The following is a 24,732-nucleotide window of genomic DNA, read 5'->3' on the forward strand; positions in this document are numbered from 1 at the left end:
TGGATATATTTCTTGAGGCTAAAGGGATCAAGGGATATGGGGAGAAGGCAGGGACAGGGTACTGAATTTGGATGATCAGCCATGATCTCATTGAATGGCGGAGCAGGCTCAAAGGGCCGAATGGCCTACTCCTGCTCCTATCCTATGTTTCTATGTTAAAGGTGCTATATAAATACAAGTTGCTGTTGTTGTTGTGATTGTGTGTTTGGTTTCAATTAAATTTCAGAGTTCTTCTATGTGTGTTTTTTTAACTCTGAAATAGTTAGATAGTATGGCCTAGAAATTAGGTATCGCCCCGCCAGGTCTTTAGCGCCCGAAATTTAGCGCTCGGCCGGATTCCCGTAGCGCCCGCCTGAAATTCAGTTGCACCGCCCCAACACGGAGGCGGGCGCTATTGGAGGGTTTGGCCGCCTCGTTTGGGGTGAAGAATGTCAGTTTCAGGCGTCCAGCTGCCGCTGCGGCACCCGATGCGGTGCGGCAGGCTGGGGTACTGCAGGCCTCCTCCTTCTCTTAAGGAGGAGCTGCCTGCAGCTGTGTGATCGCCGCTGGATTCCCCCGGCAAATGAGCCCGGCACCACGGAGAAGTGCCGGGCTCGCGGGAGTGACACACCAATGCCGCGGGGGGGTGGTGCAGGAGTCCGGGGAGGGAGGTGCGGCCAGGCAGCCGCCGGGAAAGCGGCCGGCCGCCCCTCCACCTTTATGCGCCGGCCTCTCAGAGCTGCAAGGCACCGTTTTGCAAACGCTGTTTGCGGCCGCCACGGGAGAGGCGGCCGCAACTGAATTTGGCGGTCGGACCGGAATTGCATTGGAACCGGGGCGCTGCGCACACCGATGACGTCATCGGTGCCGGCGCAGCGCTACCGGCTAACGTCGATGTTACGGACCAACTGAATTTCGGGTGCGAAAAAACTTCCGGCGCAAACCACTCTATAGCCCATAAGTGGGCGCAAACGCGACTGAATTTCTAGGCCTATATCTTTTTCTCTTTTTGAGGGGAAAAATGTGACACGGGGCGCACGTTTGCTATATGTGCATGACATCTGAGTCATGTGATTCATCAGGTGATTCCTTTATTTTCTCTCTCCTCTTAGTGTGGGCTGGTAAAGCAGCAAGCTCTGCAGCTCCTGAAACTACTGTAATTTATGTGCTTAAATAAAACATTGGTACTCTTTATATCAACTCAGGCTACGCCTAATACTGACAAAAGATCATCGACCTGAAACGTTAACTCTGTTTCTCTCTCCACAGATGCTGCCTGGCCTGCTGAGTATTTCCAGCATTTTCTGTTTTTATTTCACGGCTATGCCTACTATTTAAAGAGGCATCAACACAGTGGGCATCTCATGTAATCTCCAGTGGGTAATAGTATAATTAGGTCGATAGGGCTTATACTCGCTGGAGTTTAGAAGAATGAGAGGGGATCTCATTGAAACTTATAAAATTCTAACAGGACTAGACAGACTAGATGCAGGAAGGATGTTCCCGATGGCGGGGGAGTCCAGAGCCAGGGGTCACAGTCTAAGGATAAGGGGTGAGCCATTTAGGACCGAGATGAGGAGGAATTACTTCACCCAGACAGTGGTGAACCTGTGGAATTCTCTACCACAGAGGGCGGTGGAGGCCAATTCATTAAATATATTCAAGAAGGAGTTAGATATATTTCTTAAGGCTAAAGGGATATGGGGAGAAGGCAGGGACAGGGTACTGAGTTTGGATGATCAGCCATGATCTCATTGAATGGCGGAGCAGGCTCGAGGGGCCGAATGGCCTACTCCTGCTCCTATCTTCTATGTTTCTATGTGTCTAATTAGGTGTTATTCATTAATACTGGGCATGTTATTCCATTTATGGCATCTATAAGAGTGCAGGTTGATAGAAGATTCGGTTTTCTGATAGTCTTTTTTGCCAAAAAAGTTTGGGTAGAAAGCACAACTATAACTTGACAAATACAAAAAAATCACCGAAAGATTTGTTTTTTAACGAAAGAGCATTATGGCCTTGAGGAATGCTGTTTGAGGTAGATTTCCCCATACTCTGCACTATTTCAACCATGTATGAGATATGTTGCTCGACTGGATCAAGGCAGGGTGTCGATGAAATGCAAAATCCTAAACAGATACAAACACAATCAATAACCGAGTAACACTTGACTTGCCGTACAAGGGTGATGTTTGTTTTGGCTGCACAAGACGCCACATATCGCCGCCACTTGCAACCACCACCATGGGGAGATGCCTAGGCAAGAACTGCCGCTTGATCTTCATGTTGGTGATAACCGCCGGCTTCTTCGTGGTGGAACTGGTGTCGGGACACATGGGCAACTCCATTGCTCTGGTCTCTGATTCCTTCAACATGCTGTCTGATCTGATCTCCCTGGTCATCGGGCTGACGGCGGCCAACGTGTCGAAAATCCAGAGGCATCGCCGGAACACCTACGGCTTTGCCCGGGCTGAGGTGGTCGGCGCCCTGGCCAACGCCGTCTTCCTCGCAGCCCTGACTTTCACCATTTTCGCGGAGGCGATCATAAGGCTGATCAGACCGCAGAAAATCGACGATGTCGGGCTGGTGCTGATGGTGGGAGCTCTGGGACTGGCGGTGAACATCGTCGGTCTGATCCTCTTCCAGGACTGTTGCTTCAGGAGAAAAATCGGCAGCAGTCCGACAGGTGACTGTGGATTCTGGTTCAAATTAACGTCGCCTTATGTTTAGTGTCGAATTTAACATGTGTTTGTTGTGGTATCGTCAGTGTTTGGATCACGGTACAGTTAGCACTTCGCCCACGGTACAAATCACAGGCTCTAGGAACAATGACTGCGAAATAAAATACACTAGGAGGGAAAAGCCACCAATATCGACCGAAGTATAAGCATTTAATACCACCGACATTTCTAACATATACTTTGTATAGACATATATTGTATCGCTGTAATTTTGCAGTCATTTTGCAATATGTTTTTGCATAATTACGACCGGAGCACGTTATTTTATTTAGCGTGAGTAATGTTCAGTGTAATCGACCAGTCTGTCTGGAGAGCTGCCCTGCGTTCACCGAATTGCCTTCGAGGATGTCTGCTCATCGATTCTTGTGATTTTCTTTTAGGTAGCTTGGCAACCGGCACAAGAGAACAAAGAGAAAACATAGAGTCTGGAACTGCATCGGCTTTAAATATTCGAGGTAATACAATGGGATGGAAACGTGTTGCAATGTGCTGGTCGCAGTGAGGATGGCTGGAGGTCGTGCAGTCAACACGCCATCGCACATCTTTATTATTCCAATATTTAGTCTGTTCGTAGTTTACCTAAACTCAATGAGAATGCAGCTTCATATTTGGATATCCAGTTTGCTACCAATCCTCACGTGGCAATGTTTAGTTGACGAATAGTGTGAATTAAGAACAATGCCATGATTTCCCCACATTCTCCTAATCCTCTTTTAGGATATTTAATATTAGACATCTAGAACACAGCACCGTACATCTTTCAAAGTACAATACTGGCAGGGCATTCAGTATTATAAACAGGAGGGTTTGGATAGGAGACTCAGCCTTAGCAAAGTAAACAGCTTTTAAACAGTTTTACATGCCCGGTATTAAAAACAAAGGGCTCGATTTTCATTGGGCCGTTGAGGCGGGATTGGAGGCGTGTGGGGGGTTAAAATTGCAAAAACTGGCGGGCGGGCCCAACCCCGCCTCCAAGCAATTTTCGTTAAACTGTGTCTACTGCTCCCGTCTCCGTCCTGCCTCCAAGAGGCGGGATAGGCCGTTAAGGCCCTTAACAAGCACTAAATTGCCTCTATAATGCCATTTTGATAGGCCTTGGCGATAGTAACCCTTTTCCGACGTGAAGCACGCCTGTTCTGAAACACGACGGTGAAATCTGGCGGGAGCACAATTGGATTGCTGACTATTAGCTGCAGCTCCACCATTAAACAGGATATTTGATCAGCCATCATTTGCAGGTGGTAGGACTTTGTTGTCTCAGGTCTGGGGGAACTTTTAGAAGGCATAACCACAGCTGTGGAAGTTTGGAGCCTGACACCCATCTCCAGTGTGACCTCCTGGGAAACCCCTCTCGCCACCTTCACTGAGCGCTTCCTCAACTGAGGCATATACCAAGTATTCCTAAGCCCTCAATGTGGAAGTCCCATTCGTGAAATGACACACGCCATAACTACAGCAGTAGCCATCAGATTTTTTATTTACAGTAATCATCTGATGGCTTTTTAACATAAATCATCAAATTCACCCAAGTGACTACCCTTATGACTATTTGTGCAGTATCTTTCTCTTACACGTGATCCTACGTGGTGCTTCCTCTGTGGCTTCAGCAGATGTGGAGGCCCCTTGCTCACTTTCTTGCTGCTCCTGTCTCGACACCTTTGGTGGGCATCCTCTGGGGTTGCGAACCTGTGAGGGCTCATCAACAGTCTGCTGCTCCTGCGGCTGTGCAGGGGTTGAGACGGCGATCTCAGATGGGTGTGGACTCTGGTGGGGCTCTGACCGAGGGCTCTGCAGTGGCATGGAAGTGTGAGCGCTTGGAGAGGAGCCCCCACTTGATGTCTGCCACCAACTTCCCTCTCATGGGTCAGGTCCTCCTCAGCGCTTGCAAGTGGCTTGAGAGCACCTTGCTGCACATCAGGGGGGCCATGGGGATCCGCATCTGCACTGGCAGTCCTACTCAGAAGGACTTCCATGAAGGTCTGGTTTCTCTGTTCAATAGATGACCATCGCTCCTCCAGAGATGTCATTCTATTCAGAACACTCACCATGTTTTCTGCACTCTGGCGACTTATCACCTCCGTGGAGGTTGCCATCCTTTCCATGGTGACGCGTTCATGCGCCAATGACTCCACAAAGGCTCTGCTCATGTTCGCAATGGACTCCTCCATTTGCTCCACATTCGCAGCGACCCTGGAGACAAAACCTGCCAGGGACTCCTGCATCTGTTCCTGGAGTTCCAGCACCGCTGATCTTATGGATGGACCCAGAGGCAGAGGGTCGACGTGCAGCTGAGCCGAGCTGGCAGAGTCCTGCGCCCTCTGACTAGGACTCTCCACTGCTGTCCCTGTCTCCACAATCTGCTGATGCTCACTTGTAAGCTGTGATACACCAGGTGACAACACTACTCTATCTCGCGATGGTCCCACCGAGGTGTGAGTGTCTGCGCTGGTGCTGGGTGCGCTGAATTCTGCTGGTGCTGCGCCCTCAGAGGTTGCAGCTTCCTCTGAGGAGTCTGGATGCTCAGGCTCTTCCTCCTGGCTAGTGGGGATGGGTGCTTGTGATGGTCCTGTGGGGGAGTAAAGGAAAGAGTCAGAGATGTGATGCCAAGGTTACACGCACATTGCATATTGCAGATGATCATAAGTCCATCTGTTAGAGCTTCAGAATCATTATCAGCGACTCATGCAATGTCATTGAGAGAGATGGAAAACTATTCTTTCTCCAGCTTGCTGTGATGCACCCATCTGTCCGTCCCTCACTTGCGCGTCGTCCTCCACTCCCACGATCTCCAGGACTGCATCCTCTCAGGGGGTGAGGTGGGCTACTGAGGGTGGCCCTCCTCCTGTCCTCGCTCTTTCTCTCTTATTGTGAGGTCTTTTTTCCTGCTATGAGGGAGACAAGTGGAGGTTGAGTGAGAATGAAGGAGTGAGTGTAGAGAATCCATAGCATAGATGCTTAGAAGGAGACAAAGATGGAGTGTGTTGTCAGTTGCTTTCATAGCATCACAGTGATAGGGAGTGTGAGGGCTGCATATTTGAATAGTTAGGTGAATGTGACCATAGAGAGAGAGGAAATGGGTAAGGGTGCATGGATGTCAGTGTCAAGTGGAATGTGGAGGAAGAGATTGCTAAAGCTGAGTGCTGGTGAGGAAAGGCAATGGGGATCAGATTGAGGGTGATGGGAAATTCATACTCACTTTTCCAGTGTGCAGAAGGTCATGAAATCTCTTTCTGCACTGAAGCCAGGTTCTGCGGGTTACTGACAATGAGTTAATCTCCTCTGCCACCTGGATTCGCACAGCCTTGGTTTGCTGGGAGGCTTCTTCCTCCCTGAAGAAGGGAAGAGCACCTCTTTATGTGCTCTTGCTCCCTGCACTAAAGCCTGCAGGGCAACGTCATTGAAGCGGGGTGCAGACCTAGGTCTCTGGCTGGCCATTCTTCCTGCAGGTGTCTCTCACTGCAAAGGCCAAAAAGTTGGCAGTCTGCAGAAGAAGCAAGGCTTGTTGCAGACCTTAAATGCAGCAGCAATGATGACATCATCGGAGGCAACTTTCAGACTGGAAAAACTCATTGGCCATGGGTTCCCACACGTTGGAACTCAATTGGCCAATTAAGTTAAAATCGCATCATTGTCCCACATCGATTTAGAATCGGGTGGCTAACATGAAATGCGGATTACACGACCCCAGCCCGCCCCAGTATCAAAATCCAGCCCAAAGCCTCCAATTTCGCACCGCTTTTTACACAGCATTTAAAAATACTAGTGAATCTCCTGTGGCATTGCTCACAGTGAGTGGGATAATACACTGTTTTATAGCACTAGGAGCTTTAGCGCATATAACAATTTATTCTACTGCTAAAATGCAGTTTTAACTGGCCACAAAGTTTAATTATTATAAGTCCTGAGGTCAGTTAGAGCTTAAGGACAGGATTTTCATTGGGCCGTGGAGGCAGGATTGGAGGCGTGTGGGGGGTTAAATCCCGAAATCGGGGGGCATGAACTGATCCCGCCCCCAACCCGCCTCCATACCAGTTTCAAAGGAAGTGGGTACCCGACCCGCATTGGGACCCGCCTCCCCGAGGCGGGAAGGGGATTAGTGCCAATTAACTGCCTGTTAACAGGTAGTTAACAGGCAGTTTTTAGCCTAATCCCTATTTTCATTGGTGAAATGTGGGATTCTTGACGACTCCAAACCACGCCAAGATAGCAAGGCGGGCCGTCGGGCTTGGAGGGGTCGAGATGTCCGGTGCTCAGGTGAGTGATGGGTGCATGAGTTGTAGTCCCGCCTCCTACCTGCCTCCTCAATGAAAATCCAGCCCTTCTTCTTCTTAGGCAGTCCCTCGGAACCGAGGATGACTTGCTTCCACACTAAAAATGAGTTTGCAGGTGACTGATGAGTCCAGTGAGGGACCTACAGTCTCTGTCATAGGTGGGGCAGACGGTGGTTGAAGGGGCGGGTGGGTGGGATGCTTGGGTTGATGTGCGCTCCTTGCGCTGCCTGCGCTTGGCTTCCGCTTGCTCCCGGCGAAGAGACTCGAGGTGTTCGGCGCCTTCCCGGATGCTTCTCCTCCACTTTGTGCGGTCTTGGGCCAGGGATTACCAGGTGTCGGTGGGGATGTTACACTTTTTCAAGGAGGCTTTGAGGGTGTCCTTGAAGCGTTTCCTCTGCCCACCTGGGGCTCTCTTGCCGTGCCAGAGCTCCGAGTAGAGCGCTTGTTTTGGGAGTCTCGTATCGGGCATGCGGACAATGTGACCCGTCCATCGGAGCTGATTGAGCGTGGTCAAAGCTTCGATGCTGGGGATATTGGTCTGAGCAAGAACACTGACATTGGTGCGCCTATCCTGCCAATGGATTTGCAGGATCTTGCAGAAGCAGCGTTGGTGGTACCTCTCCAGTGCTTTGAGGTGCCTGCTGTACATGGTCCATGTCTCTGAGGCATACAACAGGGCGGGTATCACTGCTGCTCTGTAGACCATGAGCTTAGTGCCAGGTTTGAGGTCCTGGTCTTCAAACACTCTCTTCCTCAGGCGACCGAAGGCTGCACTGGCACACTGAAGGTGGTGTTGGACTTCGTCGTCGACGTCTGCCCTTGTTGACAGTAGGCTCCCGAGGTATGGAAAGTGGTCCACGTTGTCCAAGGCCTTGTCATGGATTTTGATAATCGGGGGGCAGTACTGTGTGGCGGGGGCAGGTTGGTAGAGGACCTTTGTCTTACGGATGTTTAGTGTAAGGCCCATGCTCTTGTACGCTGCGGTGAAGGTGTTGACGATGGTTTGGAGTTCGACCTCCGAGTGAGCGCAGACGCAAGCGTTGTCTGCATACTGTAATTCGACAGCCCTAATTGTCTAACAGCTGGCTCACTGTGAACCACACCATGGGGAATTTGCTAGTAAGTTCTTAAGTATACTAAACCAAATTAATTTCTTACAGAGTTCTACCATTACATGGTTACACATTTGATACTGTACAAATTCCTGATGCTGTATTAGCAAAGCTTAATTTCGGTCCCAATTTGTATCCAATTTGATAATAATTTTGTGATTATTCATTATCTATGCAAGGGTACTTTTAATGAATTCATTCATACAATTATAGAACATTTACTAATATTGTATAATTAATCTGTGCAGTCAGATATGATAGTGTTAAAGAATACATTTTTACCCAGTTTGCAACCAATGACATTCCATAGTTAAGTTTGATACGCACCTATTGCAATACTGGTTTGCCTACAGTAATCCAGAAATGTAGCTCAGCCACATTCTCAGTAAACTAACAGCTGCACTGCCAGTATTACAATGAAATCACTGAGTTTCCATAAATATAAAACAATTTCATTTTTAATACATTTCACAAGTTTTGTGCTCAATTTTGAGCTGTCAGTGTAAGGAGTGACCATGTTTGGATGTTTTTCTCTATGTGCTCACTGTAAGCATCAAGAAGCTCCTAGATTAGATGTAGAGCAGATGTCTCACTGCCAAATAATGTGCCTCAACCCAATCTTGGAGAAGACCCCCTTACTGCAAAACAACTACATTTCCATTTCTCTCAAAATATTGGGGTACAATCATTCAATTGTGGATTCTGTCCAACTTTTCTTTTTATCTAAGCATTATATTTTATTGATTTCTCTGCTAATGTTTCTCCCCTTCCAACCTCTCTTGAAGTCAGTAACTTCTCACTGGAATATGTTTCTACAAGTATCAGTTAGTTTCCAATACCTCATCCAGGCGGCCTTTATTCATATCTGAACATTGACAGTGAGTATCAGTCGGTTAATTTACCATAGGGCCCTATGATAGGGGCATCACAGTTGAGCCTGATTCTGTCTCTAGCGGATAGCCATGTTTTCCAGCAGGAATCACTGGATAACAATCAGGAGTTAGAATCCTGGGTAGTTTTTTCAGGGGCAGAGACCAATTGTAGCACCTCTACCACTGTCCCAGGTGAGATCAGCTAACTTAGCACAGACTAAGGATTGTATCCTGGATCCTCCTGGTCTGTAAGGGTCAGCTACTCACTGGATTAAACTCACGGAGCAATGGGGGTGCATTTATTGCTTTTCTCTGCAATGTTACAGAGAAGTATTTGTTTTAAGTTTGGAGAACAAGAAGAACCAGAAAAGCAATTATCAGTTTCATCATGATCATACAACGTGTATTTCTTGCATGATGGTTTCAATACATCTCACATTATTGTGTTAGATGTTCGTAAAGAAGCAAGTAAAGATTTTTCAAATTCCTTTCAAAGACGTGATGACACTTTAAGATTAAAATAACAAGAAATCTTAGCATTTTTGGCTTAAGAAAACAAAGAAAAAGTTAACTGGCAGACTGAACTATTGAACTTCCCAACGAGGTTGCCATTGTGCTTCCTTGTAAGCTCTCATTTTAAAAGTGAGCTGTGAAACTCTGAGGGGAGTTTTCATATGGGCTCCCTTGTGTACTATCAATTTAATTCATTTGTCTTAGACTGAATGGAGGTACTTCCGGTGTCTCCATGTGTCTTCACCAGTGACACTAGTGAGATAAATAAGGTCAAGTGAAAGTGAGTTGATGATAGTGTTAAAAGAAAAGAATCAGAGAAAGTCTGTTGATATTGTTGTAATAATGTGCTGAGAGAGGGCAGTTTTTCTTCCAGACTGCTAAGGTACTAAAAGTTAAACAGTTTTTATAGAGTACAGGAAACTTTGGTTTATCTGGAGGTTGTATGGCCAGAAACCTCGATCTAACGGCAGAAATCAGCAGCCATTTTGTTAGTTTTTTTTTCTTCTCCTAGCATTTTTTTAAACAGTCAGTCTCTGGAAAGCCTCTCTGAAGCTGTTGCTAAGCTGCAGAGACACTTCCAAGGTACGGGCCGACTGTTTACAAGCTGTTGCTAAGCAACAGTGTTTGTTGTCAGATATGGAGATGAAAACCTCCGTATCCTTCAACATTAGCGCTGATCTGTCCGGAAGTTTTCATAGATCGGCATCACGCTGGTCCCGTCGGTGCCGGATATCGCGAAGTTTCCTGTATTATGATGTTATGCAACTTTAAGCCATGTTCAGCTGATACTAATGAACAAGTTGATGTTTTGAAATAGCTATTTGAAACATTTATTATTTGTGAAATGTAACTTGCACTATATTTTATTATAAATGGAGAAGGGGAAAATTAGTAGGTTTGGATTTCATATACTAATTTAAGGTATATGAAATCCAAACCTACTTATTTTCTCCTTCTCCATTTTTTCTCAGTATCGTTAAATCATAAAACATACAGCACAGAAGGAGGCCATTCAGCTTATTGTGCCTGTGCCGGCTCTTTGAAAGAGTTATCCGATTAGTCCCACTCCCCTGCTCTTTCCCCATTGCCCTGTGCATGTTTCTTTTCAAGTATTTATCCAATTCCCTTTTGAAAGTTACTGTTGAATCTGTTTCAACCACCCTTTCAGGTAGTGCATTTCAGACCATAACAACTCTGCGTAAAAAAATTCTCATCTCCCCTCTGGTTCTTTTGCCAATTATCTTAAATCTGTGTCTTCTGGTTACCGACCCTCCTGCCACTGGAAACAGTTTCTCCCTATTTACTATATCAAACCCTTCATAATTTTGAACACCTCTATTTAATCTCTCATTAACCCTCTCAGCTCTAAGGAGAAAAACCCCAGCTTCTCTAGTCTCTCTGCACAACTGAAGTCCCTCATCCCCGAGACCTTTCCAATGTCACCCTTATATACATAAAAAATGAATCCCTTTAGAGAGGAAACTGGCAAAGGTAAAACACACACTTACTGCTACCACTTTGCTGGGTAGTTCAATTGATTGAGCATTTGGCAGGTGGTAGAAAGTTCTAGGTTAAAATCCCAGGATCAATTAATGTGATATTTTAGCCTTTTGAGTGATTAAGATTAATACCACATCTGAAGATGTGTACCTACTGTAGCATTTGGGTGCAATGCTTTCTCTGCTATCTTCAGTTCTTCCTAAATGTCAGTAATAGTTACAATCTGGTGGGAATGAGAAAACAGCCTCTCTTCTCTATATTTCCATCTATGTGGAATTTGTATTGTTTTTATTGCGCATTTCATATTTATTAGGGTAAGGGATAACATTGATGGGAGGATTTCTTCTTTGCAGGAAAAAAAAGTACATGTGTTCCCCGTCAATATAATACTCCAGAGACTTGAGCACATAATCTAGGCTAACACTTCAGTGTAATACTGAGGGAGTGCTGCACTGCTGGTGGTGCCATTTTTCAGATATTACGTTAAACCAAAGCTTCGTCTGCTGCTTACAGATGGGCATAAAAATCCCATGGCACTGTTTGAAGAAGAGCAGGAGAATTTTCCCTGTGTCATGGCCAACTTTTATCCCTTAACCAACATCACTACAACAAATTATTTGATGATTGATCTCATTGCTGTTTGTGGGACCTTGTGTGCAAATTAGCTGCCGCATTATAGTACAACAGTGATTACACTTCAAAAGTACTTCATTGGCTATAAAGCACTTTGGGATTTCCTGAGCTTATGAGAGGCACCAGATAAATGCAAGTTCTTTTCTTTTAAAATTGCAACCCTAGAATAACACCCCCTGTTGAGCCAGTGTGATATTTCCATTTCATGATTTGTTCTTGTGATGTCTCATTGAGAGCACTAGGTAACCTCAAAAGAGACATACATGCATGGAAGAGGGCACAGAGAAGAGCAACAAGAATGATCCCAAGTATAAAAGAGGGTCAACTATAAGATGTTGGCTATGTTTGAGCTCTATTGTCCAGAGAGCAGTTGTTTAAGAGAAGACCTCATTGAGGTTTATAAAATATTTAATGGCCTAGAGGTGTGGATCCATAATATTATTTCAAGGCAAGATAGGCAATAGAACAAGAGAACATAAATTTAAATGAGTGAAAGGTAACTTTAAAACTTAACTTAAAAAAAACTTTACTCAAGAATGAGAGGGGATCTCATTGAAACTTATAAAATTCTAACAGGACTAGACAGACTAGATGCAGGAAGGATGTTCCTGATGGCCGGGGAGTCCAGAACCAGGGGTCACAGTCTAAGGATAAGGGGTAAGCCATTTAGGACAGAGATGAGGAGGAATTTCTTCACCCAGACAGTGGTGAACCTGTGGAATTCTCTACCACAGAAGGCAGTAGAGGCCAATTCATTCTTAAACATATTCAAGAAGGAGTTAGATATATTTCTTAAGGCTAAAGGGATCAAGGGATATGGAGAGAAGGCAGGGACAGGCTCCTGAATTTGGATGATCAGCCATGATCTCATTGAATGGCGGAGCAGGCTTGAGGGGCCGAATGGCCTACTCCTGCTCCTATCTTCTATGTTTCTATGTTTCTATGTTTCAAAGGGTGAATAATCTGCCAGGTGAAGTATTGGAGTCATATGACTTTGGGCTGGATTTTAAATTCAGGACGTGCTGGGAGCGGGGGTGGGTGCAGAGTCCGGTAGCGCACAGGAAACCCAGGAGTCCCTGCAGCGCGTCTGTCAATTAGTGTTAGCAGGCGTGAAGTGTAATCGCTGTTGTACTATAATGCGGGCGTGTGATCACCCTCAGTATTTAAAGGGACACTCTAAACATGCGATTTGAAGGAGTTTGTAGTTAGGAGCCAAAGAGAAAGAAGTGGGAGAATGGAGTCCAGAAAGTCAAAGGCTGCGCCTCGGTTCAATGACGCCTCCCTTGATGTGCTGCTGGGGTTGCGAGGACCCGGAGGGATGGACTGTTCTCTAGAGATAGGTGGAAGAAGCCAGCTGGGGACACCAAGAAGGTGTGGTTGGGGGCGACACAAGAGGTCAGCTGCAGGAGTGTGGTGCCACGCTTATGGATACAGTGTAGGAAGCGGTTCAATGACACAAGAAGGGCTGGAAAGATAAAAGAAATCGTACATTCACCTACATCCTGATGTGTGTATCACCCCAACCCACTCACTCTGCCTTCTCAAGCCTACTCCAGCACATCAATGCTCACATCAACTTACCTTGCAGGTGCACCCATCCCTCTCTGTCTATGCACTTCCTCACATCCCTATCTATCCATCCACCACTGACACCCTCATCCTTAGGCAGTGCCACCCCTCTCCCTCATATTCACCCTCAACAAATGCTTTCCATCCATCCATTCAATGCATGCCATAACTCTCACTCATAGGTCCTTTCTTTCCCTCCTTACAGAGAAAGAGAGTACAGAACACCAGGGAGAGGTAGAGGACCAGCGGTGGCCCTCCACAGATCTCAGCTAACAAGCGCAGAGGAGGATGTGCTGGAGATCAGTGGAGTCTCGGCGTACCTGGTCATCGGAGATGGGAGCCTCCCAGCTACCTGGTGACAGAACTAAATATCAGACAGCCACAAGGCATACAACACTCACTTATGTTAAGTTGATGTCAACAGCGAGTGAAATGTGATCATGTGCATAATGATAACGTCAAACTTTCTTATCTTGACAGTACTCATTCATGTCTTTTATCTCCCACAGGGCCTTGCATGTCCCACAGGAGGTGGTCTAGATGGTCGATGATTATGACGACTCCTCAGAGAAGCTCACTCCCTCTGAGGGTGCACCGTCACAGGACTCATGCTTACCATGCACCAGCTCAGATACTCACACTTCGGTGGGACCAATAAGGCAGATAGTTGGGTTTTCACCTGGTGACTCACACATCACAAGTGAGCAAGACCAGATGGTGGGGACAGGGACAGCAGTGGAGAGTCCGCGTTGGAGGGCGCAGGGCGCTCCAAGCTCTGCTCAGCTGGATGCAGGTGCTGTACCTCAGGGCCCGTCAACGAACAGGATACTTCTGGAGCAGGTGTTCCAGCCACACTGTGCGTGCTTGCAGAGAGATTGGAGGAGTCCATCTCAAGCATGAGTGGCATGATGTTGCAGGCCTTTGCAGTGATGTCTTCGTCCATAGAAAGAGTGGCCACCTGCTCGGAGCAACAAACGCAGCAATAATACGAGCGCATGCAGACATTCACCAATGCACACTGCGAATGCCACCTCAAATTGGATGACTTGATACCCTAGCCTTGGCCGTTCACCGCCCCACTGATCTGCAGCAAAGTGATCTCCAGCTCATTGCTCGCAGGGAAGTGCAGCTGGGCCATGAGAGGGATGATGATGAAAGGGGACATGGATGTGGGGACTCGGCTCAAAGCGTTTCCACTTCTCACCTGTTGCCCACCATTCCTCCACCCCCGGTCAGGACCCGACATGCTGCCTCGATGGCCGAGCCTGCCCCTGCACAGGTACAGGTGGAGCAGCCTTTGGCGGGGCCCTCATGGGCTCCAGGACGTTAGCCAAGCGCATCTCAGCTGGCAGGGCAGGGATCTGAGCAGCGTGCCTCTACCTCAACTGAAGCGACAGGGGTTGCATCTTGTGGTAGGAAAAGGAAGAGTAAAAATTTGTAGTTGCACAAGAGTATGCACATGGGTGTGTTTTCTATGTGATCCACATAAATCTTATTGTTCAGTACCACTTTCACGTCTTGCCTATTCTTGGTTGCTGACTGGCAAGTGGCCTTTTCAGCTGTGTGATGATGAATGGGAAGACATGAGTTGATGCCAAGCAATGGGGTCTGTGAAAGGGAGGCTAGGTTGTTTGCAGGACTATTTTGTTGGGGGTTGGAGGGGGGTGCAAAAGTGGCTTTTGCATGTGGTTGTTAGATGGATGCACTGGTGGAACCTAAGTGAACCTTGCAATAATGTGCACCGCTGGTGGTGCATTGCCCACATCACCTTCTGCCTCCTCCTCCTCCTCCTCCTCCTCCTCGGAATCATCTGATGAGGCTCTGTGCTCTGCGCCTTGTTCCTCCTGCAGGTCCAAACCTCGCTGCTGCGCAGTGTTGTGCAGAGTGCAGCACACCACGACCATTCTGGACACCCTGGCTGGTACGCACTGAAGGGCGCCTCCAGATCTGTCCAGGCACCTGAAGCGTGTCTTCAGCATGCCAATGGCTTGTTCGATGATACATCTGGTAGTCATATGACATTCATTATATCGCTCCTGTGCCGCATTCCTTGGGTTTCTGAGAGGTTATCAGCCACGTTTCAAATGGGTATCCCTTGTCTCTGAGCAGCCAGCCAGTAACTCTGCTTACAGGTGCAAATTCAACTGGGATGGTGGACTGGCGCAGGATGAAAGCATCATGGCAGCTGTCCAGGAATCTTGCGCACACTTGCATAAAGATCTTTTTGTGGTTGCACACCAGCTGCACATTGATGGAGTGGAAGCCCTTGCGGTTGACAAACATTCCTGGGTGATCAATGGGTGCCTTAATTGCCACGTGTGCAGTCGATGACGCCCTGCACCTGTGGGAAGCCAGCCAGAGCCACAAACCCGAGAGCCCGCTCACTCTGACTGGCATCATCGCAGGCAAAGTTGACATGCGTGGCGACCCTGGCAAACAAGCCATCAGTCACCTGTCTTATGCATTTGTGTGCCGCTGACTGAGATCCTGAAAATGTTTCTGGTAGAGCCCTGGAAGGATCCAGAGGCAGAAAAGTTGAGGGTGGTGGTGACTTTGACTGCCACTGGTAAAGCATGGCCACCAGGTCCGGTTGGCAGCAGATCTTGTTCCAGCAGGCTGCAATTGTCTGCCACCAACTGACTCGACAGCCTGAGCCTCCTGAGACACTGATATTCCGACATGTCAAGGAAGTTTATCCTCTGCCTGTAGACCCTGTGTGCCGGGTATGGCCTCCTGCGAGCGGCACCTTTCTGCTGATCACCTTTCTCCTGTGGAGTTGCAGGTCTGTGAGTAGCAGGCTGTTGCTGGTGCAGCTCCTGCTGCTCCTCCTGGGCCATCTTGGCCCTCATCTGAAATCCAAAGTAACACAGCATAAGCGGCACCCTTGCTGATATGATAGATCAGAGCTCCAAAGTGCAGATCAGACTTCCGAACCTCCAAAGTATGTAAAGTAGCCTCCAAAGTGTGTAAAGTAATCTCCCAGCAGAAATACTGTGAACAAACCCTTTCACACAAGCAGGTAAGAAAGCAGCTGTGAGTACTCACTACTTATTGCCATATTTCCCTGTCATGGCTTCAGTCCCCTCAATTGCCACTTTCTTCTCACCTTGCTTTCACTGGTGAGTTCCAGGAAGCCCGGGAAACCTGTGGAGCCAAAGTTAAACTCCAAAACCCATGTTAATATCACTGTAATTGAGCGATTAACATATTGAAATTGTCAACCCGCCTCTCCCAAAGGGGTTGCCCGCACGCAGCCTGACATGCTGCAGTTAAATATGGAAGTCGGCGGGTTGGAGCCTGCTCCCCGATGCGCTCGCATTTTTCCGGGATTACACCCCCACCCAAACCCACGCGCTCACCCACGTTAAAACTTCCTCCTTTTAGTGAGTTCAACATGAAATTGGATGCTGGACTGGGTGATTTGGTGTATTAGAGGGACAAGCTTCAATGAGTCAAATAGCCTTTCCTTATCCTTGACTTTTTCTTATGTACAGTATTAGTGCGAAACTGTTCCAGACCACAGTTACATTACTTATAAGGGGAGGGAGCCAGTTTAGATTCACAGTGGTCACTGGCTAGTATTGTACACTGACTTTTTTTTGCATTTTATAAGAGTTAAATCACTAATAAATATTTATTTTCTAGGTGTCCTTCTACATGTAATGGGCGATGCATTGGGATCTGTGGTGGTGGTAGCTTCTGCTACTATATTCTACGTATTTCCACTTGATAAAGATGAAATCTGTAACTGGGAATGCTATGTTGATCCAGGCCTGACAATCATCATGGTTATAATAGTTCTAACGTCTGCTTTCCCACTCGTAAAAGAAACAGCAATTATTCTGCTCCAGATGGTACCCAAAGGGATCAAACTGCATGATTTGGGTAAGCTAATTTGTTTACTGAGTAAGATTAATTAACGTGTGCCATGGACTAGAGCTCTTGTTAAAATTGGAAATCCATATCCCAAACATGAGGAAAAAATTGAAATTCCCCTTTGTGTGCCTAGGGTTTAATATTTCATGCCATATTTAGCCTGCTGCAAGTTGCCTGACATTAAACCAGCTCAAAAAACATTAAGAAAATATTCTGCCAGTATTCTGAGTAAAATGCAGCATTGATTGAAAACTATTTGGGCTAAAAATTCAAGAATGCTGGAAACCAGCCGGTTAACAGTGCCGGCCAAAGCTTATGGCCGCCCGCCGAGAGAGCACAGGTAGCACCGGTATTTTGGTGCTGCCTGCTAATTAACATCAGCGGTGCATTGATTTTGTGGTGTAACGAGCTCTTTCCAGCGCTTAGCTCAGCAGGAGGCCGAAGGTCGCTTCTGTCTCTTACCTGCAGTGAAGGGGAATGGGGAAGAAAGGAGCGAACCTGTAGGTCATGTACGGAACAGTTGCCGTACTTGCCTGATGTTTGTTGATTTTTTAATATATCATGAAATGAATGCATCTGCGTTCTCTATAACACTAATCTTTCTCCAATGTTTACTCTTGAAAGTGTATATAAATATGTAGTAATCGTGCCAACTTTTAGTGGGTCTTGCATATGCGACACAAAATAATTATTTGATAAATAATTAGTTATGGAATTTTGAATAAATTAATTATAATTCCTTAAAATCTTAAGCAGTTGAGTCCAGATTTGCTGCCGGGGGTGGCGGGGTGGGGGTGGCGTGGTGACGTTCTGGTGACCCCATCATAAAGATCAAAGAGATCTTATCAGAGATGATCTTCAAACATTGCAATGGAGTTCCAGGAAATCTGATGTTCTTTAGGAATTCAGTTTTTTTATTTGCTGGGAATCCGCTGAGGGATTTGCAGTTTTGTGCAGGTGTTCAGTTCTGAACTAAAAGCTTGTTCCACAAGGTTTCACTCATTGATTTACTGACTCACAAACACTGTAGGCCTCCTGGAAAGCTGCCAGAAAATGCCTCCCCCCCCCCCCCCGCCCCCCCTGCCATTGATGGGCAAAAAATGTAAGTATAAAAGAAGAACCTTAGCAAAGGAGGTGTTTGAAGTTCCGGCAACCATCTGAGGTGTTTTCCACTTGTCAGCCTCCATCCTCGTATACAATCTGCTAAGTCCTGCCAGACTCCTCATGGCCCTTAATGCCACTGAAGCACTTTCACTGGCTGCACACACGTGCGTGTTTTGGAGAGAGCAGCAATAGTAACGGCGAACTCCAAAATGGATGAGCGGGCATCAACTCGATGTTGCACGCCGATTGACTTCACGCTCCGACTCATTACAATACTTTCGGCGAGCACAGGCAACAGCAGCACTGCTGACCTGCCGAAAATGGCGGCTGCTGCGGGACCCGCCGACAGCGGGCAATAGTGTGGCAGCTGCCATTTTTTCCCCCCCGAATCTGGCGGTAATGGGTGGCGCTAAACCCCTGAATTTTTTGCCCTTTGATTCTTGTCTCACCAGAGATGAATAAATGAACAGGAACATAAAGCCGTATGCCTAACAGCTTTATTTTCCTAATTCTCTGCATGCAAAACTAACATGGTTATCAAAGTGATCACCATAAATAGTACAATAATTTTGTTTCTGAATTACAAGAATACAGCCTAACTGGATTCACATTAATGTAACATGTTTCAGTTCATCAGTCGCTTTAGAGGAGTACATTATATCTAGTCTTTTGTGGTCTGCATAACAGCATAATCAATTGCAATTATATTGTCTCCATTTAAATCCAAACTATTAATAAATAGGCATCCTACATCTGCATTTCAGAAGTGGTCGTGCTGTTGGGTCAAAATTGAATTCTCCATTGCAGTGAGCTGGTTTAGCCTCTTTCTGCAGCGTGCTTGTTGTGGCATCTAGGTTATCACAATTGCTAATGTAACCCCTTCACTGTTCTCTAGATATATGTGAGATGTGGTCTCTGTTGTAGACAGTATTCTATAGTCCAGTAAGGAGATCACTACTACAATGGCTTAATTCTAATTATCTTACTTTATAGTTTTAACGTCAGACAGTATAAGAAGATTATGGGTCAATGACCTAAATTAGACATTTGCATACATTAGAATGAATCTAGACATAATAAACATACATTCTCCACTTATATGGATTCAAAGGAGAATCTGTCCCTGTGTCCAAATTCGAGTGCACTCTTTCGTTGGCGCGCTTAAGTTGGAGCTCATGGTATGTATAATGTCTGCAAGACTTACGACTCTGAACCCCTTCGTTGAATTCTCTTCACGATCACTGAATCCCACTTTGAGTTCTGGATGCAGAGCTACTAATACGAAGGGCGGCGGCCGAGTTTGGAAACCCGGGACGGGATGCGGCAGCCATTTGCCTCCTGAGCCCTCTTTTCAGAGCTCCTGCCCTCTTTTCTTCCAGTCGCTCCTTTCTTCCCGCTCGAAAAACCCGACTCCACCCCTTCCTCCTGGGGTTTCTGCCTGGAGACTGCGCAGCCTCACTGTCTGCAACAGTTGATACTGGTGCAGAATTATGGAAAGTCTGCTCTTAGGCACATTGTGTCCTTAAAAGTTCTTGCCGTACCTTCACATGGGCAACTTTAACCCAGGGATTTATAACAATGATAATACAGTGTCTAAGTTAAAGATTGATAACCATACTTAGCGTACATAACATTTCCAGTGGGTATTACACTCCCCCCTACCAAATATAGGCATGTCCCCATGACTAATGAACTTTACACATAAGGGGTTGCATGCTTCCCAACCATGTATAAAGGGAGGTAACATATCGAACCGTAGGGGCTATCATTACACTTGGCACTCCTAGTGTACTGTATGTCAATCTTTCAGGAACCTTCTTAACTCGCTGTGAGCTCCTTATTTCGGATACCCGGTCTTCAATTCCTTCAACTACGTTGTTATCATGCTTTTCAGTCTCTTTTATCTCCTTCTCGGAAGCATCTGGTTCTTCCCAGACCATGTCCAAGTCTGAGCTAAATGGTTCAGACAATTCATCCAGATTCTGTCTTATGTGTCTTTCTGGGAGGTCGTACCATAGATCCCATCCTTCATCTTCCGACTCATCAGGTTCCTCATGATCCACACACTGTGTCATGGGTTTTCTGTCTTCTGGAACAAAGTTTTCCTGGTTTCTCGTTTTTTTCCTTCTTCTTCTCTGCAGGGTTCTCCTACTAGGTGTCGGCTCATTATCCGCTGGCGGATCCAGACGCACTTGCTGTCCCAATGGCAGGATATGATTCTGGTGCAGTATTTTTATGGGTCCATTCCCACCTGCAGGTTTTAGCCGAAACACAGGTAGTTGTGACATTTGGCTTTCAACAATGTAAGGTGTAGAAGCCCAGCGGTCTGCTAACTTATGTTTCCCTTGAAGTCCTAGGTTCCGTATGAGAACTCGGTCACCAGGCATGAGTTGGGAAAAACGGATCTTCTGTTCATACCTCTGCTTATTTCCTTTATTCTGTTTGGCAGAAACAGACTCAGCAAGTTCATAAGCAGCTTGCAATTCCTTTCTCATGTCAGATACATACTTGAGGTAAGTTCTCTGTGATGTGCCATCACTGGATACTCCGAAACACAAATCCACCGGCATCCTCGCTTCACGCCCAAACATGAGGTAGTACGGTGAAAAACCAGTAGCGTCATTTCGGGTACAATTATAAGAATGAACAAGATGTCCAATGTGCCGACTCCACTTGTTCTTTCGCTTTGAATCCAGCGTTCCAAGCATGTCTAACAAAGTACGGTTAAACCGCTCAGGTTGAGGATCTCCCTGAGGATGGTATGGAGTTGTTCTTGACTTCTCAATCCCGAGCATGGACAACAACTCATGTATAAGTCTACTTTCAAAGTCTCTACCTTGATCACTGTGTATTCGCTTTGGCAGTCCATAGTGGATGAAGTATTTCTCCCACAACACTTTGGCAACGGTGGATGCTTTCTGATCCTTTGTGGGAAAAGCTTGGGCGTAGCGAGTATAATGATCTGTAATGACCAAGACATTTGCGGTATTGCTGGAATCGGGTTCGATGGACAGAAAATCCATACAGACAAGGTCTAAAGGTCCATCACTTTGCATGTGAAACAGAGGAGCAACTCTTTTAGGTAAAGTCTTTCTCTGGACACAACGTGCACAGGACTTGCAGAACTCCTCAACCGCAGACTTCATACGCGGCCAATAGAATCTGTCCTTGACCAACCCATAGGTCTTATCTACTCCCAGATGACCTGCGTCATCATGCAAAGACTTCATCACTATTTCCCTGTACTTTTCAGGCAGGGCCAACTGTGAATGACATGGTTTAGTGGGTGGGTGAGTGATTCTACACAACACTCCCTCTTTAATTTCCAAGTGGTCCCATTCTTCTAGGAGCAGACGACAGTCAGGATGTTTTGATTTGTCGATCTGTGTAATATCACCCAGACGGAGAGCTGAAAACACCTCATGAATACAGGGATCCTCCTGTTGTGCTTTGGATATTTCAGATGAACACAACATGGGTAAGTTTTGTACATCCAAACTGGAAAGGTTGCAAAATGCCTGGGGAACAGCATGCATTGACACTCCCAAGTGGTCAATCTCTCGGGCATGAAATGAATTCTTTGGTCCAGATACCACGGACATCTGACACATTACTTTCACATCTGCTGAAGCAACATCTTTCCACTCTGGTTTCTGGTAGTGTGGGCGACGAGACAGAGCATCTGCGTCAATGTTCTGGTTCCCAGGTCTGTACCTGAGACTAAAGTTGTAAGCAGATAGTGCAGCAAGCCAGCGGTGGCCGGTGGCATCGAGTTTTGCCGAAGTCAACACATAGGTTAATGGATTATTGTCTGTCCTCACTTCAAACTTCGCTCCATACAGATAATCCTGCAGCTTATCCACCACCCCCCACTTCAACGCCAAGAATTCTAGCTTATGAGCTGGGTAGTTACGCTCTGATGGCGTAAGACTGCGACTGATGAACGCTACAGGTCTCAGTCTTGCTCCTTGGTCCTGATACAACACACCACCCAACCCTTCTTGACTGGCATCCACGTGTAGCACATATGGCAGCTGTGGGTTTGCAAAAGCCAACACGGGGGCTTGAGTAAGACTCTGCTTTAAGGTGTGGAAGGCCTCTTCGCATTTCTCATCCCATCTAACACCAAAAGGCTCAGTGGGTTTGAAGTAGTCCTTGTTCTCTTTACCTTTAGCCTTTTTCTTCCTCTTGGCTGGTGGGAGGTAACCAGCCAGCAGCTGATTCAGAGGATGGGCCACTTTGGAGTAATCCTGCACAAAGCACCTGTAATATCCGCAGAACCCAAGAAATGACCGCAAGGCAGTCACTGTGTTCGGTTTGGGCCATGTGGTAACAGCTTCGATCTTGGATGGATCTGTGGCTACTCCATCCTGTGATACAATATGCCCCACATAGGACACGGATGTTTGGCAAAACTGACACTTGTCCAATGATAGCTTGAGACCTTCATCCTCCAGGCGACCAAGCACTTTCAGCAACCGAGCTTCGTGTTCTTCAAGGGTTGCCCCAAACACAATGATATCATCCAAGTACACCAATACTTCGAGCAAGTTCATGTCCCCAACTGTTTGTTCCATTATTCTTTGAAAAGTTGCTGGAGTGCCTGAAACTCCCTGTGGCATCCTTTCAAATTGATAGAACCCAACTGGACATATAAAGGCTGTCTTTTCTTTGTCCGATTCACTCATCGGTATTTGGTAGTATCCACTTCTGAGATCCAACACACTGAACCACTTGCTTCCATTAAGACAAGTCAGTGCATCCTCAATTCTTGGAATGGTGTATTGGTCGGGAATAGTACGTCTGTTAAGCATCCTAAAGTCCACACACATCCGAATCTTTCCGTTCTCTTTCCTCACCACCACTATAGGAGATGCATAAGGACTCCTGGACTCGGTAATGATCTCAGCTTCTTTTAACTGCGACAGGTGCTGTCTCACTGCTTCGATGTCAGCTGGTGCCAGCCGTCGAGACCTCTCCCGAAAGGGTTTATCCTCGGTAATTCTGATAGAATGGCGAGTACTCTTACTACAACCAACATCAAACTCATGAGTAGAGAAAACTCCTCTCCACTCCATCATCTTCCTGACTAATCGGTCCTTCCATTCTTTAGGAACGAATGAATCTCCAAAGTTGAAGGAGGAGGGTGTCAGATCTCCGGTTGAGTTAACTTTGGACTCTTCCTTCACATGTGACGACAGTACATTTACAGGAAACAGATGCGCAATCGGCATTCCTTTCCTCAATGTGATTCCTTTGCCTGACATATTCCTCATGGTCACTGTAACTCTCCTTGACATCACAGCTGTCGGGGTCTGCAACTCTGGTCTCACCAGAAGCTCATTTGGAAACCGTGACTCTTCTGCAGGATCATCAGGTGACTCTATCAGAATGGCTTCAGTACCTGGCGTTCCAGGGAATTTTGGTATCCCAGGGATTCTAGCCACTCCTCCAGGACACAGGGTGATAGGTTTGGCTCGAACGTACCACACAGTTCCTCTTTTGCTATCATCTACGTCGGAAGAAAGTTCAGGCAGTTTCTCAACAGCCTTTTTGAAAACAGGGTGAATGTGTCTGGTGCTCAAGAAGTTTTCACCTCCCTGCTCTTTGCAGCTTGTCAGGAGTCGTCTCACTATGGGTGTATTACTGCCAACCAGTATGGAAACCTCACCTTTCACCATGGGGTCAGGGCAAACCAACACAAGTGCATCAATGGTCTCAGTGGTCCCTACATCAGCTTCCAAGAACTCCAACCTCAGCGACAAATAGCCATCATATGGGTAATCAGCAGGACTAAGGCCCCAGATCTGCAGAAGACTGATTGGGGTTAACGGCAAATGCGTCAGGTATCGGTCATAGAAGGATCTGTACAGTATGGTAACCTGAGAACCCGTGTCGAGGATAGCTTTAGTATAAATGCCTTCAATCTGTATTGATACAGCAGAACTCGGCCCTACTAAACCTTCAGGTATGATGTCTTTCATATCCCCTCATCTATTATTGCACTTAGCGGAACGTGGCTTAACTACAGGGACAGCAGGCCATTCCGTTACTGTGCCCCTTTGTAGTTTCCCGACTTCTTGGTAAGTTTTATGAGACGGTCATTTACTTTTTTTTAGATTTTCCTCACCTCTACATTCTCGCTTGAAATGTCCATCCTTTCCACAGTTATAACAAAAGACTCCAGGTCTATCTCCTTCATGGGGATATCCTTTAGAGGAATCATTCATTTTGCTGTTAGACTTCGCAGGGTGTTCAACCTTTTTCACCCATGCGTCATCCCTTTCTGTGTTGGGCTTAGACCGAAAATATGCCATCTCGGCTCTCATGACATTTATTTCCTTCTTCAGCTGTTCCATCTCAGGGTTGACATCACCCTTAGGAGTAGGAACTGTAACAGGAGTCACAAGCTTGGACATCACAGCACTCTTTGCTACATTCCGGGCCTGAAGCATATCATCCTCCTCTCTGACTTCCCTTAGCAGCTCAGTGAAGGTAGGTGGATCTCGCAACTTATGGGTCATGCGTATGCGAAGAGCAGTCACGTCTTCGAGCAATGCAC

The 24,732-nt window shown here is 46.6% G+C and overlaps 1 protein-coding gene across 1 annotated transcript in view; it reads left to right on the forward strand.

Annotated features, from left to right (window-relative positions):
• The first annotated feature begins 2,175 nt into the window (after window positions 1-2,175).
• The window catches only part of LOC147121127 (calcium/manganese antiporter SLC30A10-like), a 62,252-nt gene continuing 39,695 nt past the window's right edge, over window positions 2,176-24,732 (forward strand). The window contains exons 1-3 of the mRNA XM_085981005.1: window positions 2,176-2,665; window positions 3,101-3,175; window positions 16,836-17,075. Coding sequence (XP_085837131.1) covers window positions 2,224-2,665; window positions 3,101-3,175; window positions 16,836-17,075 — 757 coding nt within the window. The 5' untranslated portion in view covers window positions 2,176-2,223. The remainder of the gene's footprint in view (window positions 2,666-3,100; window positions 3,176-16,835; window positions 17,076-24,732) is intronic.

The sequence above is a fragment of the Somniosus microcephalus genome, chromosome 3, assembly GCF_052327205.1.
Source record: "Somniosus microcephalus isolate GS21.2 chromosome 3, FLI_Smic_1.0, whole genome shotgun sequence".
NCBI classification, from domain to species: Eukaryota; Metazoa; Chordata; class Chondrichthyes; order Squaliformes; family Somniosidae; genus Somniosus; species Somniosus microcephalus.